Raw genomic sequence first — 26317 nt, 5'->3', positions numbered from 1 at the left:
GAATGCTTGGCTTGAAGTCAAGAAGACTCATCTTCCTAAATTCAAATCCTGCCTCAGACACTTATTAGTTCTGCAACCCGGGACAAATCTCTTAACCCTGAAAGCCTCAATTTTCTCATCTGTAAAATGAGCTAGAGAAGGAAATGGCAAACCATTTTAGTATTTTTGGCCAAGAAAACCCCAAATCAAGCCTCAAAGAGTTAGACAGGACTGAAACAAACAAACAACAATGTTTTGGGGTTACAAGCATTATATTTTCCTAATATTATGTAATTTTTAAAATGCTTGTTATCTATTTTCTAGTTCCAAATATATATCAGGAATGGTGTTGAATAGGTGTTATTTCCTTAAAATGTGTTAATCCCCCTAGTAAGGCTCTTCTCTTTAATAGCTTTATGCTAACCCTAATGGAAATCAAGGTATTGGAAACTATCACTTTCATCCACTGATTTAATTTGACTTGTAGATTCAAGCTCAAAGTCTTGGGTTTCTATCTTTTCTTTGCGTTGATGAAGAATTTTATGCTTAACAAGTCTAAATGATATCTTGATATTATTGGAGAGAAATTCCACAAGATGGAAAAGATATTTAATGTGTTTTTCAGAAGAGACATATGTTGATGTCAGCTATGCACATTAAGTGATTTATAAGATGTTTTAGAATGACTTCCTCTTTAATTTGAAAGCCATACTCACTTCTGTGTAAGAATAATGATAATGGGTCCAGGGTTAAGCAGAACCATAAAGGGCTAAAACTGTTTTCCTGAAAGATGCTACATTTTATATCAATTGTTTTTTACATTAAACATGTGTGCATCAAATAAATCATTTTAGAATTTGGAACTCAAAAATTTTTAAAAAATGCTAAAATTGTTTTTGCATGTGATTAGGAAAGAAATAAGTTATTAGAAATTCAAATAAATAATTTTAGCATTTTCATTATACTGGAGTCAAAATTAAAAAAAAAAAAAAAAAGAACTCTTTAAATTTAGGTCTTCTCTTCCAAACCATGTCAGTTAATGATGTTATTTTTGGTTATCCATGTGGTTATTATATAGAATATCTGGAATTTGCATTAAAATGTATATTGGCCTTAGGTTTTTCAAATTTTCTTTTTTTTAGATTTTGGTAACTCATTTCAACTTTGATTTCGTCTACTTTGGGATTCAGGATGAAGTCATTTTTCATGATTATCCTAATTGATCTACAATATGTTTTTGGGCCTAAATCATTGTCAAAAAGCAGCAAGCATGAAGCTTGTGCTTAGAGTTGTAGTAAGATACATTTCCAGTTTAGTGCTGTGTAGTACAGATGTATGACGCATATTGTCAATCCATTTCACTCCCATGATCAATAAGTACCAATTACTTGTATGAATTATCACCAGGTGAGGTATTGGTCTTTCTGATTTGTTGATCCAATTGATAATCCAATTATCAATACCCAATATCCGAAGCACCCAGTTTGCTATTATTTCAGAGTTCCTTCCAAGGTCCCACAACTTCAGTCTCCTGGAATACAACGTCCCCACTGAATGTCACCAGACCTGGTATTCTCTTAATTAATCATTGCTTTCTCCCTCACTTTAAAGTGTGTATTTGGAAGGATTTTGCTTTGTGAAAACTAATATCACCTTCATCTGTAAAAACCCTTAACTTCTTCAGGATTCAATTCATGGGCTACCTCCCACAGGAAACTCTTCAAGATTCATCTAAATGTTAATGTCTTGGCCTTCTTCAAATTAGCATGTATATACTAACTTTTTTTTAGGTATAGTGTATCTCCCCTTCCCCATCATAAACCATAAGACACTTGAGGGTAGAAGCTATTTTTCCATTTCATCTTTATATTCACAGAACCTAGCAAGAGTAATGTATGTCTTGCACATAATAGGCATTTAATAAAAGCTCATTGGGGCAGATAGCTCAAGTACCATTACATACACTATGTTAGTTATGTCCTTTTCTGTAATCCCATTTGGGATTTTTTCGGCAAAGATATTGGAGTGATTTGCCATTTCCTTCTCCAGCTCATTTTGCAGATGGGGAAACTGAGGCAAATGGGATTAAGTTTCTTACTCAGGGTCATAGCTTATAAGGGTCTGAGGACAGATTTGAACTCAGATAGTCCTGACATCAGGTCTGGCACTTTATCCATTGGACTGTCTGGCTGTTCTGCTTAGAAAGAGAGAACATCAGTTCTCCTCAGTAATCTTGGACAAGAAGAAGTCAGTTTTCAAAACCATTGCTTTGTCTAAGCCAAATTACATAAAAGGGATTTTATTCTTTTACACTGGGAATTTAAATTTCCTGTTGGCTTTTTACCTCTGGATGGGGCTGTCTTTCACTCAAGTTTTTGGAAGACTTTGGGAAAGGACTTTTAACAAGTCTTTTGATAATGGGCAGCGAGGTAATATAATGGCGCACGGGGCCTTAAGTTCAAATCCAACCACAGGCACTTACCTTGTGACATTGTGCAAATGACAACTGCTGTCTGCCACAGTTTCCTCATCCGTAAAATGAGGATAATAATAACCTCATAGGGTTGTTGTGAGGAACAAAAGAGCAAATTATAAACCACTTAGCATCATGCCTGACACATAAGTTCTATATAAATGTTAGCTATCATATTATTATTATTGATAAATGGTCTTTTCCCTAGGTTAACTGTATGTGGAGGTAGGAATAAGATTAGTTTTAATTGTCTGACTTCTGGAAAATAGTCTTGAAACTAGATTATAAATTGCTTGAGGAGCGGAGGCTATGTTTTATTTAACAATTGAATTTCCCCAGGACCAAGCATAATATACTGAATATGGTAGGTACTGAATTAATGGATGAAATAAATAGCATTGGAAACAGGTTTCTGGAAGCATCATAGCATTTCTGTGAGGCGAGGGAAAAGTAGAAAATAATCCTCTACCAGCTGAAAGTAGAAAGATATTAATATAAGAAGACTGACTTTGGCCCAGGCCATTTCAGAGGAGGAGGAAGGGTACCTGAAGTCATTTTGTTTGGCTTCCTTCCTATTGGATCTCATTAAAAGCATAATTTTCTTTTTCTTTCCATTGTCACTCCTACCTTCTCCCACCTCCTTTCTTCCTCTCCCATTTTTTTTCCTGCTTCCCTCCCTATGCCTTAGGCCAATATCTTCTTGGAGGTACAGTTCTACAGGTGGCACCCAGATTGGTCTTGTGCACAGGTAAGCTTTCTTATATGACAGTGTCTATACTTGTTTCTGGCAGAAGTTAATCATTTACTTATGATACTTTCCATTATTGTGTATATCTTCCTTTATCCCCCACTCCACCCTGTGATGTCTCATCATGGTATGGGGTAGCCTGGGTTCTCAGCAGAGTACAAGTTCTAGCAGCTCCTACCAAGAGGGAAGGCCTCCAGATTCAGGCCCATTGGTGGACTGTCCCCTTGTCCTCTGAGGTCAGTCCACCAGGGTTGGACATATTGGCTGAGGGTTTATTATAAGATAATCAGTTGTTTGGACTGAAGCAGTTCATTGAAGTTGTTTTCAGACCCACAAAAGGTTCATTTCAAAATGGGAAGCATTTATAAAATGTCTATTTAAGTGTGAAGCATTGAGGCTGCAAAAACAAAAACAAAACACACTGACTGCCCTCAAGCTTACAAGGGAGTACCAATACTGATGAAATCATAGATCCTTGAATTCCTGAAGTAATTTCTTTAGTGAATTGACAAAAATAGCATTAATCTCCCTTTTTTCTTTAAATAAAATACAAATATGGGAGAAGTTAGCACAGTTAGGTGTTTTGGTCCAGCTAGTAGTATTCATGGCTATCACTTAGTCTAAAGTCTTGGACTTTTTCTTTTTTTTTTTTTAAATTAATTTCTTTTTATTATTATTATAGTTTTTTTTTATTTACAAAACATATGCATGGGCAATTTTTCAACATTTACCCTTGCAAAACCTTCTGTTCCAAATTTTCCCCTCCTTCCTCCCACCCTCTCCCCTAGATGCCATGTAATCCAATACATGTTAAATATGTTAAAATATATGTTAAATCCAACATATGTATACATTTTTATACAGTTATCTTGCTGCACAAGAAAAATCGGATCTAGAAAGAAAAAAAAAAACCTGAAAAGGGAAAAAAAAATGCGAGCAAACAATAACAGAAAGAGTGAAAATGCTATGTTGTGGTCCATACTCAGTTCCCATAGTCCTCTCTCTGGGTATAGATGGCTCTCTTCATCACTGAACAAGTGGAACTGCTTTGAATCATCTAATTGTTGGAAAGAGCCACGTCCATCAGAATTAATCATTGTATAATCTTGCTGTTGTCGTGTATATTGATCTCCTGGTTCTGCTCACTTAATTCAGCATCGGTTCATATAAATCTCTCTAAAATCATCCTGCTCATCGTTTCTTACAAACAATAATATTCCATAACATCCATATACCATAACTTACTTATTCAATCATTCTCCAACCAATGGGCATCCATTCATTTTCCAGTTTCTAGCCACTACAAACAGGGCTGCCACAAACATTTTTGCACGAGTGAGTCCTTTTTAGACTTTTTCTAGGACAGGGACCATAAATATTTTTATTTATCCTTGTACTCCCTCTGTATCTAGCACTTAATAATAGAATCACATCATTGGAAGAGTCACCAGAGACTAACTAATCCATCAAATAACTGATGAAGAATGCCTTCTCTAATAAATGGTTACCCTTTCCTTGAACATCCATCCTCATGGAACAAGATCTCAAAGCTTTCATCATCTTGGTTGCCCTCTTTTTGGAAGCTTTCCAGTTTATCAGTGTATTCCTTAAAGCACGATACTCAGAAATGTGACCATTTCTGAGTCATATTCTACATATGGGCTGACCAGGGCTCCTTCATTGTAGACATTGTAGGCAGCCATTCATACAAAGGTGTGACCTGGAACTGATTTTTTTTTTACCTACTGGTTTAAAAAAACAAACAAACTAGTTGCACATATATTTGCCTTTTGACTTAGTAAGAAAGGTACTTTAAGAAAACCATACTACTCTAACAGATGTATGTGTTTGGTTTGGGTTTACCTTGAATAATGTGAATTTCACTCCATCCTTGCCTGTCCATTATATGTAGTTCTTATTTTTGTCCTCTCATGAGCTCACCAAAGGGAAGAAGGGGGATCCATCCAGGATGTGGCCTTCCTGACATTCTTTAGACATTCTAAGAGTATCAGGGAAGCATGTGACTTATTTTTCAATTTTTACCTCATTTTTGCCCTGTGTGACTGGCCCATCTTTTTTGATCATACGTTTTTTGATAACATCATTGATATCATGACTCCAATGTAATTTCTCATTTGTAAATAGTGTAGCCGTGATCCTAAAAGTCTCACTTATTCAAAAGCTATAGTGTTCCATGACTCACAGACATGTAATATCACCAGAAGAATATTAGTGTTGAAAAGATAGGCTTTTGTTCCGGGGGAAGTTTAAGGAGAAGGGAGATCATTAAAAGGATTTTGCAATTTCTCTAAAATATTCCATCTCACTCTCCTCCCATTCAATTCTAAGCCCAGCTCATTGTCCATTTAAAATATCTTCCATGATATAAAAAAGTACATGTGTCTATACATACTTTTGCACACACACATGCACGTGCACACAAACACTGATAAATGAGCTTTATGAGTTGTTCAGCCTGCCTAATAACATAACTGGAACAATAAGGATTTTTCATCCACTTAGTTTTTTCTGTGTGGATGATTAAGCCCATATTGTTTGAGGGATCATGGATTTTATTTAGGAGCTTTGTAGTGTTCATAGAACTATAGACCTAGAACTGGGAGAAACATCTGTCCAGTCTTTTGATTTTACTGATGAGGAAAATGAGGAAACCTCAAACTGAAGAAGGTTACATGGTTAATAAACACCGAAGGTGGAATTTGAATCCAAGTACTCTGACCCAAAGTTAATCCTCTCTTCCTTGGGCCTTGCTACCTCCTACACTTGACTCAATATGCAGAATATCATTCACAGATAGGAGCATCAGGATGGAGAGAGATTACCTCTTCAATTAGACTCTGCTAGGTCTTCATGATGGTAGTGAAAACTTTCCCCTCTCAAATGATCTTTGAACAAGGTTACCTGAGTTATTATTGATCTTTCCAGAATATACATGAAGGATACCTTGTTAGAAGTGAGTTTTTAAGGTTCTAGCAAATCAAGTGCTTTGATTTTTTCTTAATAATTAACCAGCTAATCGCTGTGGGATCTTGTATTCTCCTAGATGATAAATTTAGAACTGGAAGGAATGTTAGAGATTGTGGAGCCCAAATCTTACATTTTACAGATTGAGATAATTGAGGCCCAGAGAAGTTAAATACAATTATACACCCATTAGATGTCTTAGGAAGGATTTAAAGCCAGTTTTTTTTAATATAACTGTATATGTATAACCTATATTATTATATTGCTTGCTATTTTGGGGAGAAGAGAGGAAAGGGTGAGAGGGAGAAAAAGAATTAGAACTCAAAGTCTTATAAAAGTAAATGTTGAAAACTATCTTTACATGTAATTGGAAAAAAAATAAAATACTATTATATTTAGAGGGGCAGGGGGATTAAATCCACATCTTATTCTACATTGTAAGGCCAAGTGTTCCACAGATTTCTTAACATCAGGACAAGGGCCACAATGCCAGTCATACTTCCTGGGTGTGCAGTGAGGAATTTGGGTGGGGAAAAGAATATTCTTAAAGCACTTTACACAACAAGGTTCTATGAAAAGGCAGAGAAAACAAAAATGTGTGATAGAAAGTGGTCTTCCTTTAAGTGGTGGAGGCAGCTTGGATTCGGAGGCCTTCCTGTGGAAACACCATGTGGGTAGTTGGGCCCAGGGGCAGTGGGGAAGGAGTAGGAACAGTTGGCACTTGCCAAATGTCATAACCTGCAGGATGGCTAATGACTCAAAATGTTTCTCTCAACCCTTGGATGGGCCCCTGGGGAATCTGGCACCTGGCCTCCCAGGATGGATGCTCCAGTGTGATTGGCCGTCTGCTGTAGGCTTTTGCTGGTCTTGTGCCCAGTCCCGCCCAGAGCGTGCAGCTTCGGGGATAGATCAGAAGGGTTTATAAGGACCAGCTCCATTGGAAAATGCACATTCAGCACTCACCCCTTGCCTCTCCCTGGGGTTCAGGCTGAAAGCAAGAGCAAGAGACCTAGGATAGAGGAAGTGGGCTCGGGACCTGAATCTTGGAGGTGAGTCCCCTTACTCAGAATTCTCTCAGAGTCCAACCAGGATAATTACAGTCAGGTGCTCTGAAATTTTCCTAACTGGCCTAGAAAGAGATGCTACCCAGGAGCATGTGGCTGATACAGAGCAAAATGGCAAGGGAATCAGTCTTTCAGTGGGAGTGGGCAGACAAAGCAGATTGTTCTTTCATCACACAGTTTTTATATTTAGCATATTCCCATGATGGATCTCATTTTTCTTGATGAACCAACTTGTCTCATGGCTTTGATGTTAAATCTAGTCTTTCCATCAAAAATTAGGCTGTGTCTCATAAATTGCCGGCACGAGGAACAGTGTCTTCCCTGCTTCTAAAGATCTGTCGATTGATTTTTTTTAATCTAACTTGTAATCTGCCTAGCCGTCTGAGAAATTATCCTTTGTTTAGATTTGGATGTTTGCCACTTGCTGTTTTTGTTTTAGTTATAGTTTAGTAACCAACAATTATCTTGGCAATTATCTCACTGTAAAAACAGATAAGGTCTATCATCCTCTTTGTTTTGGTTTGGTTTTGTGGTGTTTCCCACTGGTTAAAGAGTCACTGCTATGGTTCAAATTGCATGTGAAGTGCATTGGCTTGTTTGGATCATGAGATGGATTTGAAATAGCAAGTGTTTGATATCCACAGCTGTGTTTCTAAAGAACATCTCCATATCTGACCAACCAAAAGCAGGAACTAGGGGATTTGCTACTTGACCCATTCAGGGACATTGTATTCTTCTGGGAAAACACACACTGGTTATACATGCTAGTTTGATTTCTGGACCCGGGACCCTGCTAATCAAATCAATAAAGTGAGTCAAGAAGTATTTATTAAGCATATACTACTTGCTAGGCACGGTGCTAAGTGATCAAGATTATAAGAAAAGTAAAAGACAGTTCCTGATCTCGAGAAGCTTATAATTTAATGGAGAACTGCACAGTCTAATGATTGCATAGAAGTGATGAACACATGTATTCTTATATCCTTAAATGTAGCAGGAAACCTGGCAGAATGGATAGAATGCTACAATTAGAGGCAGGAAGAACTGGACTCAGATATATTACCTCTAATACTTATGTGACTGTGGACAAATAACTTAATCTCTCTGAATCTGTTTCCTCATTTAAAAGTGCTTCTAGACTAACCTTCCAAGACTTTTGTGAGCCTTAAATAAAAGAATATATGTGAATATCAGCTCTCATTGCAAATGAGTATGTCTGTGTGGTTTGTGTATTATTCATTATAAGTAGATATGTATGTAGTATATCATAAATATTAATACATAAAAACCCAAAATGCATAATTCTATTTAGTCTAACTATATTTCCCAAACCCTACTTCAGATTCATCCCAGGATTGGACTCAACTTCATAATTATTCTTATTCATTATAAACGTGTGGCTATCACAGATGTTTCAAAGATGAGAATTGTTAAGACTTGGGGGGCTAAGGGAATAGACTATCCTGTTTTCTAATTCTTGATCAATGAAATGGAACAAAAACCATCATCATCACTTAAAAAGCTGGCTGGTAGGGAATAGGGTGAGGAGAGTCAGGGACAGTGGAGTTCTGATAAGTCATAAAAACAATTTTAAGGTATTTACAAAATATAAATGAATATCTTTAGAAATATTTTCTTCTAGAACTTAGTACAGTGCCTAGAAATGTGGTGAAGGATGAAGAAATGTTTGTTGACAATCATTTAGTGGATAGAGTGCTGGACCTGGAATAAGGAAGATCTGGGGTCAAATCCAGGCTCAAATCCACTACCTAAATGATCCTGGAAACATCACATAATCTCTGTTTAATTCAGTTACTGCAACTGTCAAAGCGGGATAATAATAGCACTTCAAATTGTTAATCAAATGAGATAGTATTTTTAAAGCATTTAGTACAATGCCTGATACATAGTAGGCACTATATAAATTCTTATTGTTGTTATTGTTATCAGAATCATGAAAATATCTTTGTCCCCTTTCCCTGGACAAGCAATCAATTAATATAAGAAGCATTTATCATATATTTACAATGTACCAGACACTATGCTAAAGTCTGGAAATACAAAGAAAAAAACACAGTCCTTGCCTACAAAAAATTTACATTCTTTTTTTAAAATAGTTTTTTTTATTTTTCCAAATATGTGCAGATAGTTTTCAGCATTCACCACTACAAAACTCTGTGTTCCAAATTTTTCCCTTCTTCCCCCACTCACTTCAGATAGCAAGCAATTTGATGGTGGTTAATTATGTGCAGTTCTTCTAAAGATATTTCCATGTTCATCATGCTGTGCAAGAAAAATCAGATTAAAAGGAGGAAAAAACCAAGTAAACAAACAAACAATAATACAGAAGTGAAAATACTAATGCTTTGATCCACATTCAGTCCCCATAATTCTCTCTTTGGATGTGGATGGTACTTTCCATCCTAAGAATTGCCTTGAATCACCTAATTGTTGGAAAGAGCCAAGTCCATCACATAATCTTATTTTGCACAAGATTCTCTTGGTTCTGCTCATTTCACTCAGCATCAATTCATGTAAGTCTTTTCAGACTTTTCTGAAATCAGCCTGCTTATCATTTCTTATAGAACAAAAATACTTCAGTATCTTCATATACCATAATTATTCAGCCATTCTCCAATGGAGGGGAGCTTACATTCTAATTGGAGAGATTATAAAAACACAAATAGGTATGTATGAGTTACATAAAAATTAAGCAGAAGCTGACTTGAGGGTGAAAGACTAGCAGCAGGTAGAGCCATTGAAAGTTGTCTGTAGAAAATGTCTTGAGTTGAATTTTGAAGGAAGCCATAGATCTGAAAGGTAGAACTGAGGAGAGAATGTGGGAGCTAGCCAGTTCAATGGAGATGAAGGGCTGTGTGGGAGGCTGACAAATAGGCCAGTATGGACTGAACTCTAGACCACATGGATGTAAATCTATGTTAAACGGGCAGAAAAATAAGCCAGGATCAGAGTGTAATGAGCTTTAAATGCCAAGCAAAGGAGTTTATGTAGCTTATTAAGTAGAGGAGTGGTATGGACAGACCCATGTTTTAGGAAATTATCTTTGTGACAGTTTTTTGGAAGAAAGATTGGAGTGAGGAACAAGTTGAGGCAGGGAAACAAATTAGAAGGCCAGTGCAATAATTCAGATGAGAAGTGATCAAGGCCTGAACAAAAGCGGTGATTGTTTAAATGGAGAGGAGACATATTTGAGAAACATTTGAAAACAAAGAAATTAAGAAATTTGGTAACTGATTGGATCTGTGCTGTCAGTGAGAGTGAGGAATGGTGGATGACACTGGACTTGATAAACCAAGTAATTGATTGTGTCCTTAACAGCAAAATGGTAAAGTAGAGAATTTTTTTTGAGTAGGGTTGGGCTGAGAGTGAGGGAAAATAATGAGTGTCACTTGGGATATACTGAATTTGAAATGGCTACAAAATATGCAGAACAGAATGTCCAATAGACAGTAATGTGGGACTAGTAGAAGAATGAGGGGTGACTCTCTCTCTCTCTTGCTCTCTCTCTCTCTCTCTCTCTCTCTCTGTGAATGTATACATACATATATATATATATATATATATATATATATATATGTAACTGAGAATCATATCATAGAGATGCTAATTGAACTTTTTGAGTTGAGTTCTCCGAGTTACTGAATATAGAAGGAAAAAAAAAGAAAAAGAAAAAGGTCCAGAACAGAGCTCTAGGGGCCTTCCATAGTTAATAGCCATAAGATCCAATGAAGAAAGACTAGACTGGAAAGGAGTGAGTGAGAGGTGAAAGGTGAATCAAAAAAGAATCATGGGAACACTAAGTTTGGAGACCTTTTCCAAGGCAACATAAAGTGTCATGAGCCACTTGTGGCCTACAACACCCCCAAGTGTGGCCCAAACCCGATTAAAATGTAATTGAAAGACATTTGACCAAATAAATAAACATACTTTAAAATTGTCAGCAGGCAGCCCACTGGGACCCTTCTGTGCATTTTAATGGCCTCTGTTTCTGATTAAGTTGGATGCCACTTAGCTAGTCTAATCTCTATGTTCTTTGTTCTATAGATGAGGAAACTAAGGTCTACTATAGAGGTTAATTTTTCTTTTATTTTTATAAGAATCTCTTGCAGGGTCAGACTAAATTAACCTTCGCAGACAGACTTGGAAACTATCATGCCTCAAATCTCTCTGGGGAGGATTTGAGGAAAACATTAAGGTTGGAATTTAACCCAACAATTAAACAGTATTTTCATCTGAGCCATACATTCATATCAGGAAATTAGAGGAATTGTCTAAGTGTAAGGAAGAAAACTCCGGGCCTTGTGGTATGGGCAATCAAGGATGGCATGGCCAATTTAGCCAGAACTACCATTGTGATTTTGGCTGGAGTTTGATTTTTAAGGTAGTAGTGCAAGCCCTTGGACCATTGTTGTAGTGTTGCTGACTGGAACAGCCTCAGCTGAATATTATCCAGTATTGACTCAGAAACTATAGTTTGGCAATCTTCAGCTCCTTCACAACATCACATCCAGCCAATCATTAAATCCTCTTGGTTCTGCCCTCTAAGTAACCCTTGAGTTTTTCCCCTTTTCGCCACCCTGGATCAATGTAGTATATAATAAAAAGAGTGCTAGACTTGAAGAAATGTGGACCTGAATCCTACCTATGATATTTATTAGCTATGTGAACCTGGAGGGAAGAAAAGTAGGAAATAAACATATATTAAGCTCTAACTATTTGCAGAGCACTATTCTAACCACTTTATATTTATTTTTTCATTTCCTCCTCATAACAAACCTGGGTGGTATTTTAAAAACTTTTTTACAGTTGAAAAAACTGAGGCAGACAGAAGTTAAATGACCTGTCCATGGCTGTACAACTATTAAATATTCAAGGACAGAATTGAAATCAGGCCTTCCTGACTCCCCACCCACTTAGATGCCTCAAGAAGGCATGTTAGAATGCTGAATTTGGAGGAAAAGGGTGAAACGGAGAGTTTTCCATACCAATGATAACACAAATCAATACACATTTATTAAGCACCTACTGTGTGTCAAGTCTGAAGCCCACCCTTCTAAGTTGTTGTGAGGCTGTATGATCTAATAAAGGTTACCTTACCTATCTCGAAGGATTATTATTTTTGCTGAGACAATTGGGGTTAAGTGACTTGCCCAGGGTCACACAGCCAGGAAGTGTTAAGTGTCTGAGCCAGATTTGAACTCAGGTCCTCCTGACTTCAGGGTGCAACTAGCTGCCCAAAGGATTATTTTAGAAACAGTCTTTTGCAGATTTGAAACAAAGTTTGCTATTATTTGAAAAGAAAGCTGTTATATTTTGTTTTATTTCTCATTTTTTTTCTTTTTGATCTGATTTTTCTTGTGCAGCATGATGATTGTGGAAATAAGAATAGAAGAATTGCATATGTTTAACATATATTGGATCACTTGCCATATAAGGGAGGAAATGGGGGAAAGGAGGAAAAAAAACCTAAACAAGGTTTTTTAAGAGTGAATGTTGAAAATTATTCAGTGTATTTTTTGTTTTTTATTTTTCTTATGTACACATTTTGAAAATAAAAAGTTTTAATTAAAAAAAGAGAGAGAGCTGCAAGCTCTAGAGGATGGTAAGAACTAAGCCCAAATACTGACATGAGCTTCCTTGGTGATTCAGGCCTATTTTGTGAGCTGACCTGAGACCTAGGATCTGCTGAGCTGCCTTAGATTGGCTTTTATCACTGTTGGTTCCCTCAGAGTAATTCCCAAGATAAGCATTTAGTAAACACCTGAGGACTCTTGACATTAGCTTCCTTATGGATATTTGCCAGAGCCTCTGGCTCCAGTTAGAGTGGCAGAGTAACAAACTTGCTTTTGATTTTCAGAAATGTCTTTCTTGGACCTGAATTTCTTCTCCTTGGGGATGTGGTCTCTCGGAGCCGGAGCCCTGGGCGCAGCTGCTTTAAGCTTGATCCTGGCCAACACTGACCTGTTTCTCACCAAATCAATAGCAGCTACCCTAGAATTTCTGGAAGAGATAGAGCTGAAAACGCTGGATAATGGTGAGTACTGAGCTTGGAGCTCAGAACTAACTATTCCTGATAATTCAGAACATTCTGGCCAGGAACCTACTGTTCTTGGTTTTGTGTGCTTCTCTGATAGCTTTAGGGCCTTTTTTTTTTTTTTTTGGTGAGGGGTACCTTTTGAAGCCTCAAAACTGAGGGGCGAAATATTAGTTGAAAAACACTGAAAACCTTTCTTTCCCTTCCAGAATCCCCAAAGACTTTCAAAGCCCGAGAACTATGGGCAGACAATGGGGCAGTGATCATGGCAGTACGAAGACCAGGCTGTTTTTTGTGTCGAGAGGTATGTAGTTTTGCATTTGGGGCTTTTATTTAGGGGGAAAAGTCATGATATGTGAGAGACGTTTACACCTCAACTGTTGTTTGTAGCACTGTGGTGGTTTGTTTTGTTTCATTTTTCCCCTCCATTTATTTATTTGTTTGTTTGTGGCACTTTTTTATATTTTAAGTTCCAGATTTTCTCCCGCTCTCTCACTTTTCCTCCACCCAGTGACAAGGCAAGCAATATATCATCAATTGTAAATATGAAATTATGCAAAAATATTTTCGTGTTACCCATATTTAAAAAAAAAAAACAAAAAAAGTTAAGGAAATAGAAAATTATACTTCAGTTTGCACTGAAAGTTCATCAGCTCTGTCTGGAAGTGAATGGCATTTTTTCATCACTAGTCCTTTGGAATTATCTCAGATTATTGTATTGATCAGAATAGCCAAGTCTTTCACTTGATCATCATTATAGTTGTATTGTTGTTATTAAATCATTTCAGTCATGTCTGACTCTTCATGGCCTCATTTGGGATTTTTTGGCAAAGATATAGGAGAGGAAACTGAGACAAACAGGGGTAAGTGGCTGCCCAAGATCACACATCTAGTAAATGTCTAAATTTAGATTTGAACTCAGGTCTTTATGGCTCCAGACCTGGCTCTCTATGCCCCGAGCCACCTAGCTATAATATTATAGCACTGGATTTTTGCATTTTATCCTATTTTCACACTATTCATTAGTTATTTAAAGCAAATGTCTTATCTTTCCAAACTAGACTCATTTATATATTTGAATACCTTTGATAATAATCACAGGTATAGAATACTACATGATTTGTAAAACACTTTGTATGCCTTGGGATATTTGATCTTCACAATAACCCTGTGACATAGACGTGCCATTATGTCTATTTTATTACTGAGGAAACTGAGGCATACAGGAATTAAGTGATTTGTCCAGAGTTGCACAGTTAGTAATTGTGGTCATGGCTCTCAGGATTCTCATAATCTTCTTGTGTAATGGGCTAAGGTTTGAGTTGATGCACTAAGGTCCCAAGTACATGAGGCTAAATGGTAATTGGACTATACTCTATTAATATACATGATTGGATAAAGAATGGCCCCCGCCCACTCTCTGTGCAAGTCCTGATGTGTTGTATAAGAAATGACGATTTTGGTGGGTGGAGGCAGAGAGAGAGACAGGAAGAGAAGCTGGGAGAGATTGAGCCTGGGTTCCATACTCCTAGCTGCTGGTCGTGTGGCTGCTGGTCTAGCTAGCTTCTTGACTCAGCTACATACATTGCTATTGCACCTCCGATCTTTCTTCACTGAGAATAAAGACTGACGATTTTCCCCTAACCTGAGTTCCTGACTCTGGCTGATTTTAAAATACGCGGTCTTCACATTCTTGGACAATTAATCTGCTTTATTTCTCTTCTACAGACTGACTATCAGTGCAGTGACGAGCAATGATCAATACTTGTTAATTGGTTTTATGAGTGTGGTGACTCTGAATTCCTTCCTCACAGCATCATCATCAATGATGTTCCTATAATATTTTCCCCACATTTGTTGAGAACTGGAATTTAGTAAGTGGTCAGTGCAGTTTCTTAGGAACAAGGAGGAGTTGATGTTCAGAACCCTATGTCATAAAAGAGCGTAATCCTGAACAAGATAGTCAGGGTCAATAGATTACTGTTCATTTTATTTTTGCAAATAGGAATCTATCTCTGCAGTGCTTTATAAGAACATGAAAGGAACAGCCCTTTGGAATTCCTTGACTTAACAGGGCTATCAGATTGCTTGCCATTTTGGGGAGGGAGGAGGAAAAAAATTTTGGAACTCTGAATTTTATAAAAAATAGACATAATTGTAAAAAAAATACTATTTATAAAAAAAAATGAAAACTAATCACAATTCCCTCCTTAATTGCCATTCCATTAATCAATTCAACTCTAAACTTTATAAGAAAAGTTCAATATAATGAATAAGGATAGAGAATCTGGATCCTCAAAGACCTAGTTCAAATTCTATCTCAGAAATTTACTAACTTTGTGACGTTGGGTATGTCATTTAAATTTTATATGACTTAGTTTCCTTATCTATGTAAAAGGGGTTAGACTCAATGGTCTCTAAATTTCCTTCCAGATCTAAATTTATGATCCTATGAGCTTCTAAACTATTGAATGGATAGGCTATGTTAAAAGTACAAAGACAACTTGTTATGTCCTTTTAGTTATGTTTAACTTTCTGTGACCCCATTTGGGGTTTTCATGGCAATTAAAAAAAACTCATTTTACAAATGAGTTAACTGAGTCATACAGGATTAAGTGATTTGCCCTGTCACACAGCTAGGAAGTGTCTGAGGCCAGATTTGAACCCAGGAGGATGAGTCTTTCGGACTCTAGGGCTGACATGGAATGCACTGTATCACTTAGCTAACAGAATCAACCTGTATGCATATGAATAAATGCAAAATATATGCGTTCACTGATGTGCACAACTTGCCCCAACCACTGATTCTTCTACTCAGCTGACCTCTGGACTGGGCGGGCTGCACAGCCACCCCACCTTGCTGCATATGTGAGCATTTCTTACTGTGTTGATGTCCCTAGAGCCATGGTCATCTCCTCCCCTTTTAGCCATCTCTCTGATTTGAACTATGAGGGAAATTTTCTGTGCAAAAATATACTCGTTTTCTCCAGGGTTCTCACAGGTCCACTCTCCTAACACTGTAAGCCTGGCCAGATTCAGCAAATACTGGCTAAATATCCATGAGGTACAAGGTGCCATCTGAAATGAGCCCAGTCATTAAGGGAAGAGCAGGAAGTTCCTTGGAGATTTAAATCACTGAGGCTTTGCTCAACTCTAAAATGAGAGGGTGGGGCTTGATGGCCTCTTGGGTTCTTAAATCTGTAACCTGTGAAGTGGAGACTGATTTGGGGAGCGGGGAGGAGAGAAGTACTACTATTCTTATAGAGTCTACCGGGGAAGTCTCACACCTGAGTCATCCTGAATCAAAAGCACAAAATTCAGAGTACAATGGATAGAAGCACTGGTCCTGAATTCAGGAGAACCCAAGCTCAAATATATCCTCAGAACCTTACTAGCTGTGTGATCCTGGATAAATACCTTAAACTCAATTGTCTCCCAATCCCTGTCACAAAATCCAGTTAAACTCTCCTCAAGTCTCTCTCTAATTTAGTCTATCCTCCACAGTGTTACCAAAGTAATTTTCCTTAAGCAGACATCTAACCACATCATCCTCTTCTTAATAAACTCCACTGGTCTCTAGAATCAATACAAATACTTTAGAATCAAATACAAATAGCTATCTTTAGCTTTTAAAGTCATTTCTTAACCTAGCTCCAACCTATCTTTTTATGAGATATTTCACATTTCTTTCTATTTTTCCATCTTATGATTTGTTTTTCTTATTTCTTTATACCTTATGAAGTCATTTGCTTCTCTTTTGGCCAGTTCTTATTTTCAAGGAGTTACTTTCTTCAGGAGATTTTGTGCTTTTTTTTTTTTTTTTTTTTAAACCAAGCTGTTAAATCTTTTTTTCATCAGTTTCTTGTATAGCTCTTATTTCTTTTCTCATTTTCCCACTATCACTCTTATTTGGATTGTAAACTCTTTTTTTTAAACTGTAGAAATTTTTATTGAGCTTGTTTCCATTCTTCATTTTAACTTGAAACTTTACTTGTAAATATTTTTAAAACTTTATTTTCTTCTGTGTTTGCATCTTGAGCTTCCCTGTCACCAGAGTAACTACCTGTCATTAGGTTCTTCATTCTTCATTTGTCCAGCCTACTTCTTGCTTTAGATTTTATGTTAGTGCTGTGCTCCACACACTTCTGGGAGTGATTATGACCTAATTTCTATACTCTTGTGTCCTTCTGTTGCTATTCCATCTCAGTCTGAGGGCCTGGAAGTTTTCAGTGCTCCCCAAGAAGTGTGATACAGGGAAAGGTGTTTCACTGCCTTCCTGGCCTGAGTTCTGCAAGCATCTGGCCCTGGTGTGGATTTGTGGATTTGTGTGTGGTTAAGTTTCAGTAGACTGTTACTGGAGTCAGGCACAATCCTCTGGGAAATTTTACAGATTCAGGACCACTGAACTACTGGCTCTCCTTTGGTTTTGTTCTTCTGCTCCGGTTATTCCATCCTTGGATACTAAAATGTTCCCTTTTCTGGAATTGCACCCATCCCTGGTCAGTCCCTGCTCCATTATAAACCTTTCTAGGTCTGTCTTCCTGAGCTGTCTCAGATAGAAAAAATAATTCATTGTGACTTCTTGGCTTCCTTAAAATTTGGTCTATCAAAATTGTAGGTAATTATGGAGGTAAGCAAAATTAGTTCTCATTTTGCCATCTTGATTCTGCCCCCATCTTCCCACCTATCTAACCTCAATGTGTATTACTGCCTGTCCAGTGCTTTGTATCCAATCAAACTAGTCTTCTTTCTTTTCCCTCACACTCTGTTTTTAGTCTTTGTGCTTTATACTGACTGCTCTTGAGCCTGAAATGCATTTTTTCTTCTCATTTCTACCTTACAGAATGCTTTTGTTCCTTCAGGACTAAGTTCAATTCACATTACATATGAATTCTCTTTCTCATCCCCTCAGCTGCTTAATGTCCTTCCTCCCAAACTATCTTATATTTGACTACTTTGTATTTATTCTCTACATTTATTTTGTGTTTAATTCTACATGGTTTTAACATTTTCCTATTAGAACTCAAATTCCTTATGAGCAAGGATTGTTTCACTTATTGAATTTGGATCCATAGCACTTAATACAGAGCCCATACCTGTGTATACTATACACATATCTGTATACTATACATGTGTATACATATGTATACACCTGTGTATACTATACACCTATGTGTATACTATACACATAGTAAAAATATATAAATATATATACATATATATGTATATGTGTGTGTTTGTGTATGTATGTGTATGCTTATTGATTAATTTATATAAGAGTTGGAAAGGAAGTCAAAGGCCATATGCTCCAAACATCTCCTCTAAAGCATACTCAAACAAGACTTTATTTGAGTATCTAGTGATTGGGAACTCACTATCATACAAGGCAGCCCATACCCCTTTGGGTAGCTCTAATTATTAGCAATCTTGAGTCATTTCCAGTTTGGCACATTTTTTGTCCTAATTAGTAATAGTAAAAAAAGCATTCATATTTTTGTTTGCCCACTCCCTAACCTAAAGGGATTGCCTTCATGGCTTTTTCAGTCTTGCTTGAGTCCCCTCCCTACCCATCCTAAGTAGGCTGGGCTGGGCTCTCTTGGCAAGACACAGGGAACCTCTGATTATACCAGGGGAGGAACTTTCATTTACATTTGTTGGGTGTTGCCTTTCAATAGCAATGGCATTTTGGAAGCTTTTGCTGACTTAATTTCTTCCATTGTCTAAGTACAGTGACCTAAAAAGTAGGAAAAGAGCTTCCAACAGTAATTAAATGGTGATATGTTATGTAAACTTTTGTTTTCCAGAAGTTTGAGTGAAGAGGATATGTGTTTGTATAGATAAAAGTTTTATTTAGTTAAATTAATTAATAAAGGAACCCAGAGTAATAAGCAAGTCAACAAACATTTGTTAAGCATTTACTATGTGTCAGGAATGGTGCTAAGCAATAGGAATATATAATTATCCTTTCCACATCACAAGTTTCTTCATTATAGTTTTGATGTATTATGGGTCAGCAGAAAAAAATTAAATGAAAATTTGGGGGGAGCTTTGTGGAAGCCACAGATGTCCTGCAAAGAGCAGCAAACAACACAGAACCTATGACCAATACTTAACCCAGATTTTGCAATAAGATACTGTAAGATACTTTACCCTATAAAAGAAAAAAGAAATTCAGACTTCTTCTGTGGTTTGAAGAGATGGCCAAAAAATTGTATGTGGATTTTCAAGATCACAAGAAGGGGCTGGGAGTGGGATAGTAACCCTAATCTCTTCCTATCCCACATGTGAAAAGGATAACTATAAATGTACTCAAGAAGAAAAGCAGTTCCTGTCCTTGAGGTGCTTACAGTCTAATAGGGAAGACTATATAAAAATAAGTTGGAAAAAAAAGGAGGACATGATGGAATTCTGTGAAAAATGAAGAGATGGCTGCCCAGGGAACCTTCCATAAATGGAGATTCTGGGGAAGCTCTTCACCCTCAAATCATAGGAAAAATTTATGTAATATTACTTCATATAGTATATAGTAAGAGAGATTTCTTTAAATGAGAGAAATCTTTGAGCTTACTTTCTAGGAAGGGAGGAAATAATGAATTGATAAAGGCCATTATGTACCAAGCACTGTGAGACCTTTGTAGCTATGTGTGTGTCCTTTTTATCTGGTGTTTAATCAAGTTATTGATAAATGTGTTCAAGGAAATGGTATTCCCATTTAAGTTTTCTTTTTGTATTTGATTTAGAAAGTAAGTTAAAAAAAAATGAACAAACATAACTCCTACTGAAGTAGAGTAGATACATTAAAACACTCCTGTCAAACTCACTCTGTCTTCATTATAGTAACTTTATGCATATTGTTATCATTTCCCCAATCCTGCCCCCACAGCAACAGAATTCTCCCTGTAAACAAGGAAATACAGTTAAGCACAACAAATGGGCATATTGATAGCATATGCCTTATTTCACACCTCATTCATTGCTTCTCTATCAAGAGAAAAGGATGTTCCTGCTGAGCTGTCCAAGCTTTGTGGCACAAGCCTTGATCATAAACTGGCCGGTGGACCAATACTTGGCAATTTTTCTTTCTAGAGGAGAAGATTTAGCATTGCACTTGCCTAACAGATTTGTATTTGCATGACATGTATTTGCATATGTCATGACTTATAATAGATGAGCCCCCCTCTTTCCAAGTATGAAACTTCTTCTCTCCTATTTTAATAGAAATTCATTCATTCAGCAAATAATTACTGAATTCTTACTGTGTACATAGTTCTGCAATATACTAGAAGGCTGTAAAAAAGATATCTAGAGAGTCACCAAGCCTGAATTAGAAAGGATCTAGAGGTATTCTAATCTTCTCTGATTGATTAGTCCCACAAGAATTCCCTCTATTAAGTGATCATCCAGCCTTTCCTTGAAGACTTCCAATAATGGGGAACTCATTACCTACAAAGGCAGTCCATCTATTTAACTCATTTCAAAGTTCTAGGCTATCTAGATGTTTTTGGATCCTGACTATCATCTATATTTACTATCCCCTCTTACCTTTGTGTAGACTGATTGATTGATAAGCAGCTGACACAGGTCCCTGCCTTTATTTCGTTGTTTCAGTTGTATCCAACTCTTCATGGCCCTTTCCAAGTTTCTTTGCAAAGATACTAGAGTGGTTTGCTATTTATTTACTTCTCCAACTCCTTTTACAGATAAGGAGACTGAGGCAAGCAGGGTGAGCTAGCTTGGGCCACACAACTAGTGTCTGAGATTAGATTTGAATTCAGGAAAATGAGCCCAGTGCTACCTTACTGCTCTTACATTGCTCAACAGCTAGCTAAGAAGATAAGACATATACTTGTATAAAGTTTTAAAATAGCATAATAAATAACATTATAAAATTGGAGATATCACAAGGCATAAATTGTCAAATGAGTGTTTTCCACAATGATCTCAAAGGTCAGAGAGATCTGGACCTGGTAAATGTTTGTTGTATTGAATTCAACCCCTGTGGACAGAATTATCAGAGAAGACTGAGTGTAGAAGTAGGAAGTTTTGCTGGGTGCTGAAAAATAGCAAGGGTTAAGGTTGAAAAAAAAGGAAGAGGGGAAAGGCATTCCATGTGAGGGGAAGAAGCAACGTGGTGGGACTTTTTGCAAGGGACATTTAAAAAACAGTTAGGGACTGATCTGGCTGGAGTGTGTTCTTACTAGAGATGATGAAGAAGAAGAAAAAAGGATGAGGATGATAATGACAATGGAAGTATGGATGTGTCATTTCAATGATTTGGGAAACTTACAAGATGAGAAGGTTTCTTCTACCAATGCAACTCAGGATTCTCACTAGAACTTAAAATTTAAAGAGTTGCCTCTGATACTGAAGAGTTAGTTAAGTGACTTGGTCAGGACCTCACAGCCAGTATATATCAAAGGTAGTGTGACCTGGTGGCGGTAGAATTGCCTTTAAAGTGAGACATTGGCTCTGTATAAAATAATATAAAAGTTATAAAAAGCAATTATTACTTCCACCTGTCCAATAATCTACCAAATTTTAAAAGACAAAAGAATGGCAGTAGGATGTGAACCTGGACTGTTTCTATTGGAATTTCATTGAATATAACATGGGAATGAAAATTATAGCAACTCACTTTTATATGGGATGTCAAAGTTTGCTCTATCTTATTTGAACTTCACAATTCTCATCAGAGAATATTTTTCAGACAAGATAATGGAAGCTTCTCCTAATAGAACATCTTTCATTTTTGTGTTTGTTTCTCAAGAACTTAGCATAGTGCCTGGTACTTCATGAGTGCTTGATGCCTGATGAATGAATGAATGAATCATTCTCTCAAAGGTTAAGTGACTTATCCAAGAACACATAGTTAATAAGCATCCTGGATTGGATTTAAACTAAGTTTAAATCCTTACTCCAAAATCAAGACTCTATCCAAAACACAACGTTGCCTTCCTAGTTAGGTGAAGACATAAATTGGAGCCCAATTATTAGGGAAGGCCTTTGGTTATAGGGTCTTTGTTTATAATGAAATACCTTTGTCAATGGTGAAATCTCCTGCAATACTGTAAGTATCCCTTTCCCCTTTGTACCACAAAGGCCTTTGCCTGTTAGTGTAACACAAGATTCTATGTGCTGTCTTGAAGCATCTAAATCAGACAGGGTCACCAGGCAAAAACAAGTTTTTTGTTTGTTGGTCATTGTTAACTGAATAATGTTATAAAATATAAATGAGCTGTTGTTTGGCAATTAAAAAAAAAAGACAAACTGTTTTTGTCCTTCTTTCAGTCCCAGTGACATTTGGCACTTTCAGCCCTGGTCTCCCTCAGGAGATGACAGATGTTGGGATGGAGCAGGGTGTTTTTTATGCTTTCTTTGAAAAATTAAGATGATATAGTGAACCCTTTTCTCCATGAGGAAGAAGATTGTGTATGTGCATGTGTGACTATTAATCTGTCTCTTTCTTTTAGGAGGCAGCCGAACTCTCTACTCTTAAACCACAGCTAGATCAGTTGGGCATCCCCCTCTATGCTGTGGTGAAAGAGAAGGTCGGGTCAGAAGTGGAGGATTTCCAGCCATATTTCAAAGGAAAGATCTTTCTGGATGAAAGGGTACATCTGTTGCAAAACTTAATTCCAATGCTAGGGTTTTTTTCACAGTGCCAAATTAGAGTTGGCTTTTTGCTTGGTTGAATTTCTGGGGGTAATTTGAACACTGAACTGCCAAGGTTTGACGGACTTGGCCTGAAGTCGGCCTTATGGAAATAAATTACTTGAACAACAATATACTTCAGTTAGTTAAAGTCAACTCTGGATTTCTCTCTATTTTGTATTGAGTTCCTTTGAAAGCCCTATTGGCTTCCTGCTTGCTTTATTCTTACACAATTATCTTTTTCATGCACCTTGTATAACATAATTAAGGGATTATAGGAGCTTTCTTTTTGCTTATTGTTTAAATGCTTCTTGAAGTGGAGCTCTGTGAGTCTGATGTATTGCTAAAGCCAAGTAGGGCTAATTCATGCTATGCTGGAATTCAACAAATGTTCACAAGGAAGTGGACTTAGGGATAATGTGGAAGTGGCCCATTCTCCTTATTTTTTTTAATCACATATGATAACCTGTTCATGGCCACGTTAATGATGATAAATGATAAGGAGAATGGTGATGATGATGGTACCTAACATTCATATAGCATTTTCGAGGTATCAGACATTGTGCTCAGTGCTTTATAAATATTATCTCATTGATTCTCTCAACACCCTGGGAGGTAGGTGCTGCTATTATCCCCAATTTACAGATGAAGCAATTTTTCCCCACCTCTTATTATACCCAAATGATTACAGCAAAAACTAGAAGGTTGCTACTACCCAGTTAGGAACAAGAATATTTTAGGCTATTGATGTTTTTCCCTTCACTAAATTCCTGTAGTTATTCATTGTATAGACATAATAATATTCATAATCATAAAAAATAACATTTATATAATGGTTACCAGATGCCAGGCACTGTGCTAAATGCATTATAATTATTATCCCATTTGATCATCATAGTAACTCTTGAGGGTAGGTACCATTATTATCCCCATTTTGAGGAAACTAAGGCAGACAGAGGGTGAGTGATTTTTTCCAGAGCCCCACAGCTAATAAGTGTAAGTGTAGTTTTAACTCTGCAAACCAGTGATCTTTCTATTGTACTTTTTCAACCATAGAATCTCTCAAAAATAGTTTATCAAGTTGTAGAGAGGTTGTGAGTCCAGTCCATGGAGGTATCCCAACTTATTCTCTCTCTCAAACACACAGTATCACACAAATTTAAAACTTCCAAATATACAAATTTAGTTAGGATGTGGGCTCAGAGATATGTGAAACATTCTCATTAGGCCTTTATTTATAGACCCAATTATTTTAATGAGAGAACTCAGCTTAATTCTTGGGATTTTGTATTAGTTTGGGGTGTTATTACACACAGAACTTTCCCATGTGCCAGCAAATAAATATGATGTTTTCCCCTGTAGGAACTAAATACTTCTTCCGACAGCTTTCATCCTCTAAGGAGGTGAGGGCAGACTAGAGTGAAAGGAACAAAGATATAAACATCAATAATTTGGCATCTGTCTCTTTTCTGCAGAAAAAATTTTATGGTCCCCAGAAGCGGAAGATGATGTTTATGGGATTCGTTCGTCTGGGTGTTTGGCAAAACTTTTTTCGGGCCAGGAATAAGGGCTTCTCTGGTAACCTGGAAGGAGAAGGGTTCATCCTCGGAGGTGTTTATGTGATTGGGCCAGGAAAGCAGGTATAATATTATGTGTTTGTGTGTATCTGTGTTTACATGTTGTTGTGTTCATTTTCCTTGAGAACGCCCCTGACTGCTCCCTTTTGTCCTATTTCCCCATTTCCCCTAAGTTTAGAAGTCACATCTACCACCTCATTATTTGGGAGAAACAAGCCAGGAATGCTCTTCTTCTATCCAGCCTCCTCATTATTCACAGAATACTCAAAGGTTCACAAAGAGCTTGACATATCTTCCATAGAGAATAAAGGTACTATTAGGATAAAGGCCACAGGATAGAGACCCTGTCCTTCACCTGCCATCTCTGTTTAGGTTCTAATGGAGAACCAGACTTCTCTGAAGGAGAGTGGGCTCCCCAGTCTCATGTTAATTAGCTCATCATCCCCTCCCCAGTTACTGCAGGAGCAATTCTATTTTGGGTCCTAGTTTAATCTAGGATTTTCTTCAAAAGATGAATCATTTTAAGAGGTATGCGTTGAACAAATATGAATCAAGTAGAGGACAGGTTAGCTCCTTCCTCCACAGAGCAATGAATTCTAAGCTTAAGAGGATCACAGCATGAATACATCAATTCAGCAATAACACAGGATTTTCAAGTTCAACTTACAGCCAGGTTGGAGACTGATAATAAGTCTCAATAAGACTTAATACAGTTTGGCAGTTCTGCTAATTTGCCATTTCACATTTCATTTCTGCCCCGGGCATTGTCCATTCAGATAGCCAGCCTTGATCTTTCTTTTGGCTTCTCTCAAGTGCCAGCTCTTCTCCTGGCACCTGCCTACTTCTGTCACTCCTAGCAGCGGTCAGTCTGCCCAGAGCAAGCATCTCCCCCTGTCATCAGCCACGGCAGTTCCAGGGGATGCCAGGGCTGTCATCTTGTTGGGAGGAGGCACTTTCCCTGCCATCACAGACCTTTTTGGGTTCTTATAAGGCCCTGAACCAAAATTAAGACACAAAAAGGGAAATATTCCCCATTTGAAGCACCAGCTCACTTCTGGCTTATGTCTAGGTTGGGAGGTGGAGGAAGGGATTCTGCAGACAGCCTAGATATTATGTTCTGAAGGCGGAAGGAAGAGAGAAAGTGAAGGGCAGAGACTCATTTAGTATAATCATATAGTTCTAACTCAATAGCCAATAAGGGGACTCAACCCAGTAATAAATGATATATGGATGAGTTGGTCCCCTAACCAGAATGGCAACTGCTTATGTTGTGGGGGGAGAGGAAGACCCCACAGGGGCACTTGCTCTAAATGCATCCTTTTTTAAGCTTCCCAACAATGCTGAGAGATTGGTAGGATAAATATTAACATGTATATATTCAGTCATTTCTGTTGTGTCCAATTCTTTGTGACCCTATTTGGGATTTTCTTGTCCAAGACACTGGGGTGGTTTACCATTTCCTTCTCCAGCTCATTTTACAGACAGGGAAACTGAGGCAAAACGGGATTAAGTGACTTGCCTCGGGTCACACAACTAGACAATGTCTAAGGCTGAATTTGAATTCAGGAAAAGAATCTTGATTTCAAGCCTAGTGCTCTATTCCCTGTGCCACCTAGCTGTCCCCCCTTACAGGTGAGGAAATGTGACTAATATGATCACAGAGAACAGAAGCAGCAAACATGAAACTTGAACCCAGGACTTTACATTCTATTTCACCCACTCCATATCCCCTGTGAAAGAAGCTTCTTCAGCCACTGAAAGTCTTGAACTCTAGAAACAAAGCAA

General features: G+C 37.4%; 1 protein-coding gene across 2 annotated transcripts in view; it reads left to right on the top strand.

The window, feature by feature from the left end:
- PRXL2A (peroxiredoxin like 2A) overlaps window positions 1-26317 on the top strand; it is a 51955-nt gene that overhangs the window by 15458 nt on the left and 10180 nt on the right. Inside the window, exons 2-6 of one of the 2 annotated variants that reach the window (XM_031956366.1) lie at window positions 3141-3200; window positions 13128-13304; window positions 13514-13608; window positions 22775-22915; window positions 24431-24595. In XM_031956366.1, the coding sequence (XP_031812226.1) occupies window positions 13130-13304; window positions 13514-13608; window positions 22775-22915; window positions 24431-24595 (576 nt within the window). In that variant the 5' untranslated portion in view covers window positions 3141-3200; window positions 13128-13129. Of the gene's footprint in view, window positions 1-3140; window positions 3201-7133; window positions 7235-13127; window positions 13305-13513; window positions 13609-22774; window positions 22916-24430; window positions 24596-26317 lie in introns of those variants that run through there. The other variant, XM_031956367.1, reaches the window with a different exon arrangement.

Source organism: Sarcophilus harrisii, chromosome 2 (genome assembly GCF_902635505.1).
Source record: "Sarcophilus harrisii chromosome 2, mSarHar1.11, whole genome shotgun sequence".
NCBI lineage: Eukaryota > Metazoa > Chordata > Mammalia > Dasyuromorphia > Dasyuridae > Sarcophilus > Sarcophilus harrisii.
This window is presented reverse-complemented; position numbering and strand designations above follow the sequence as displayed.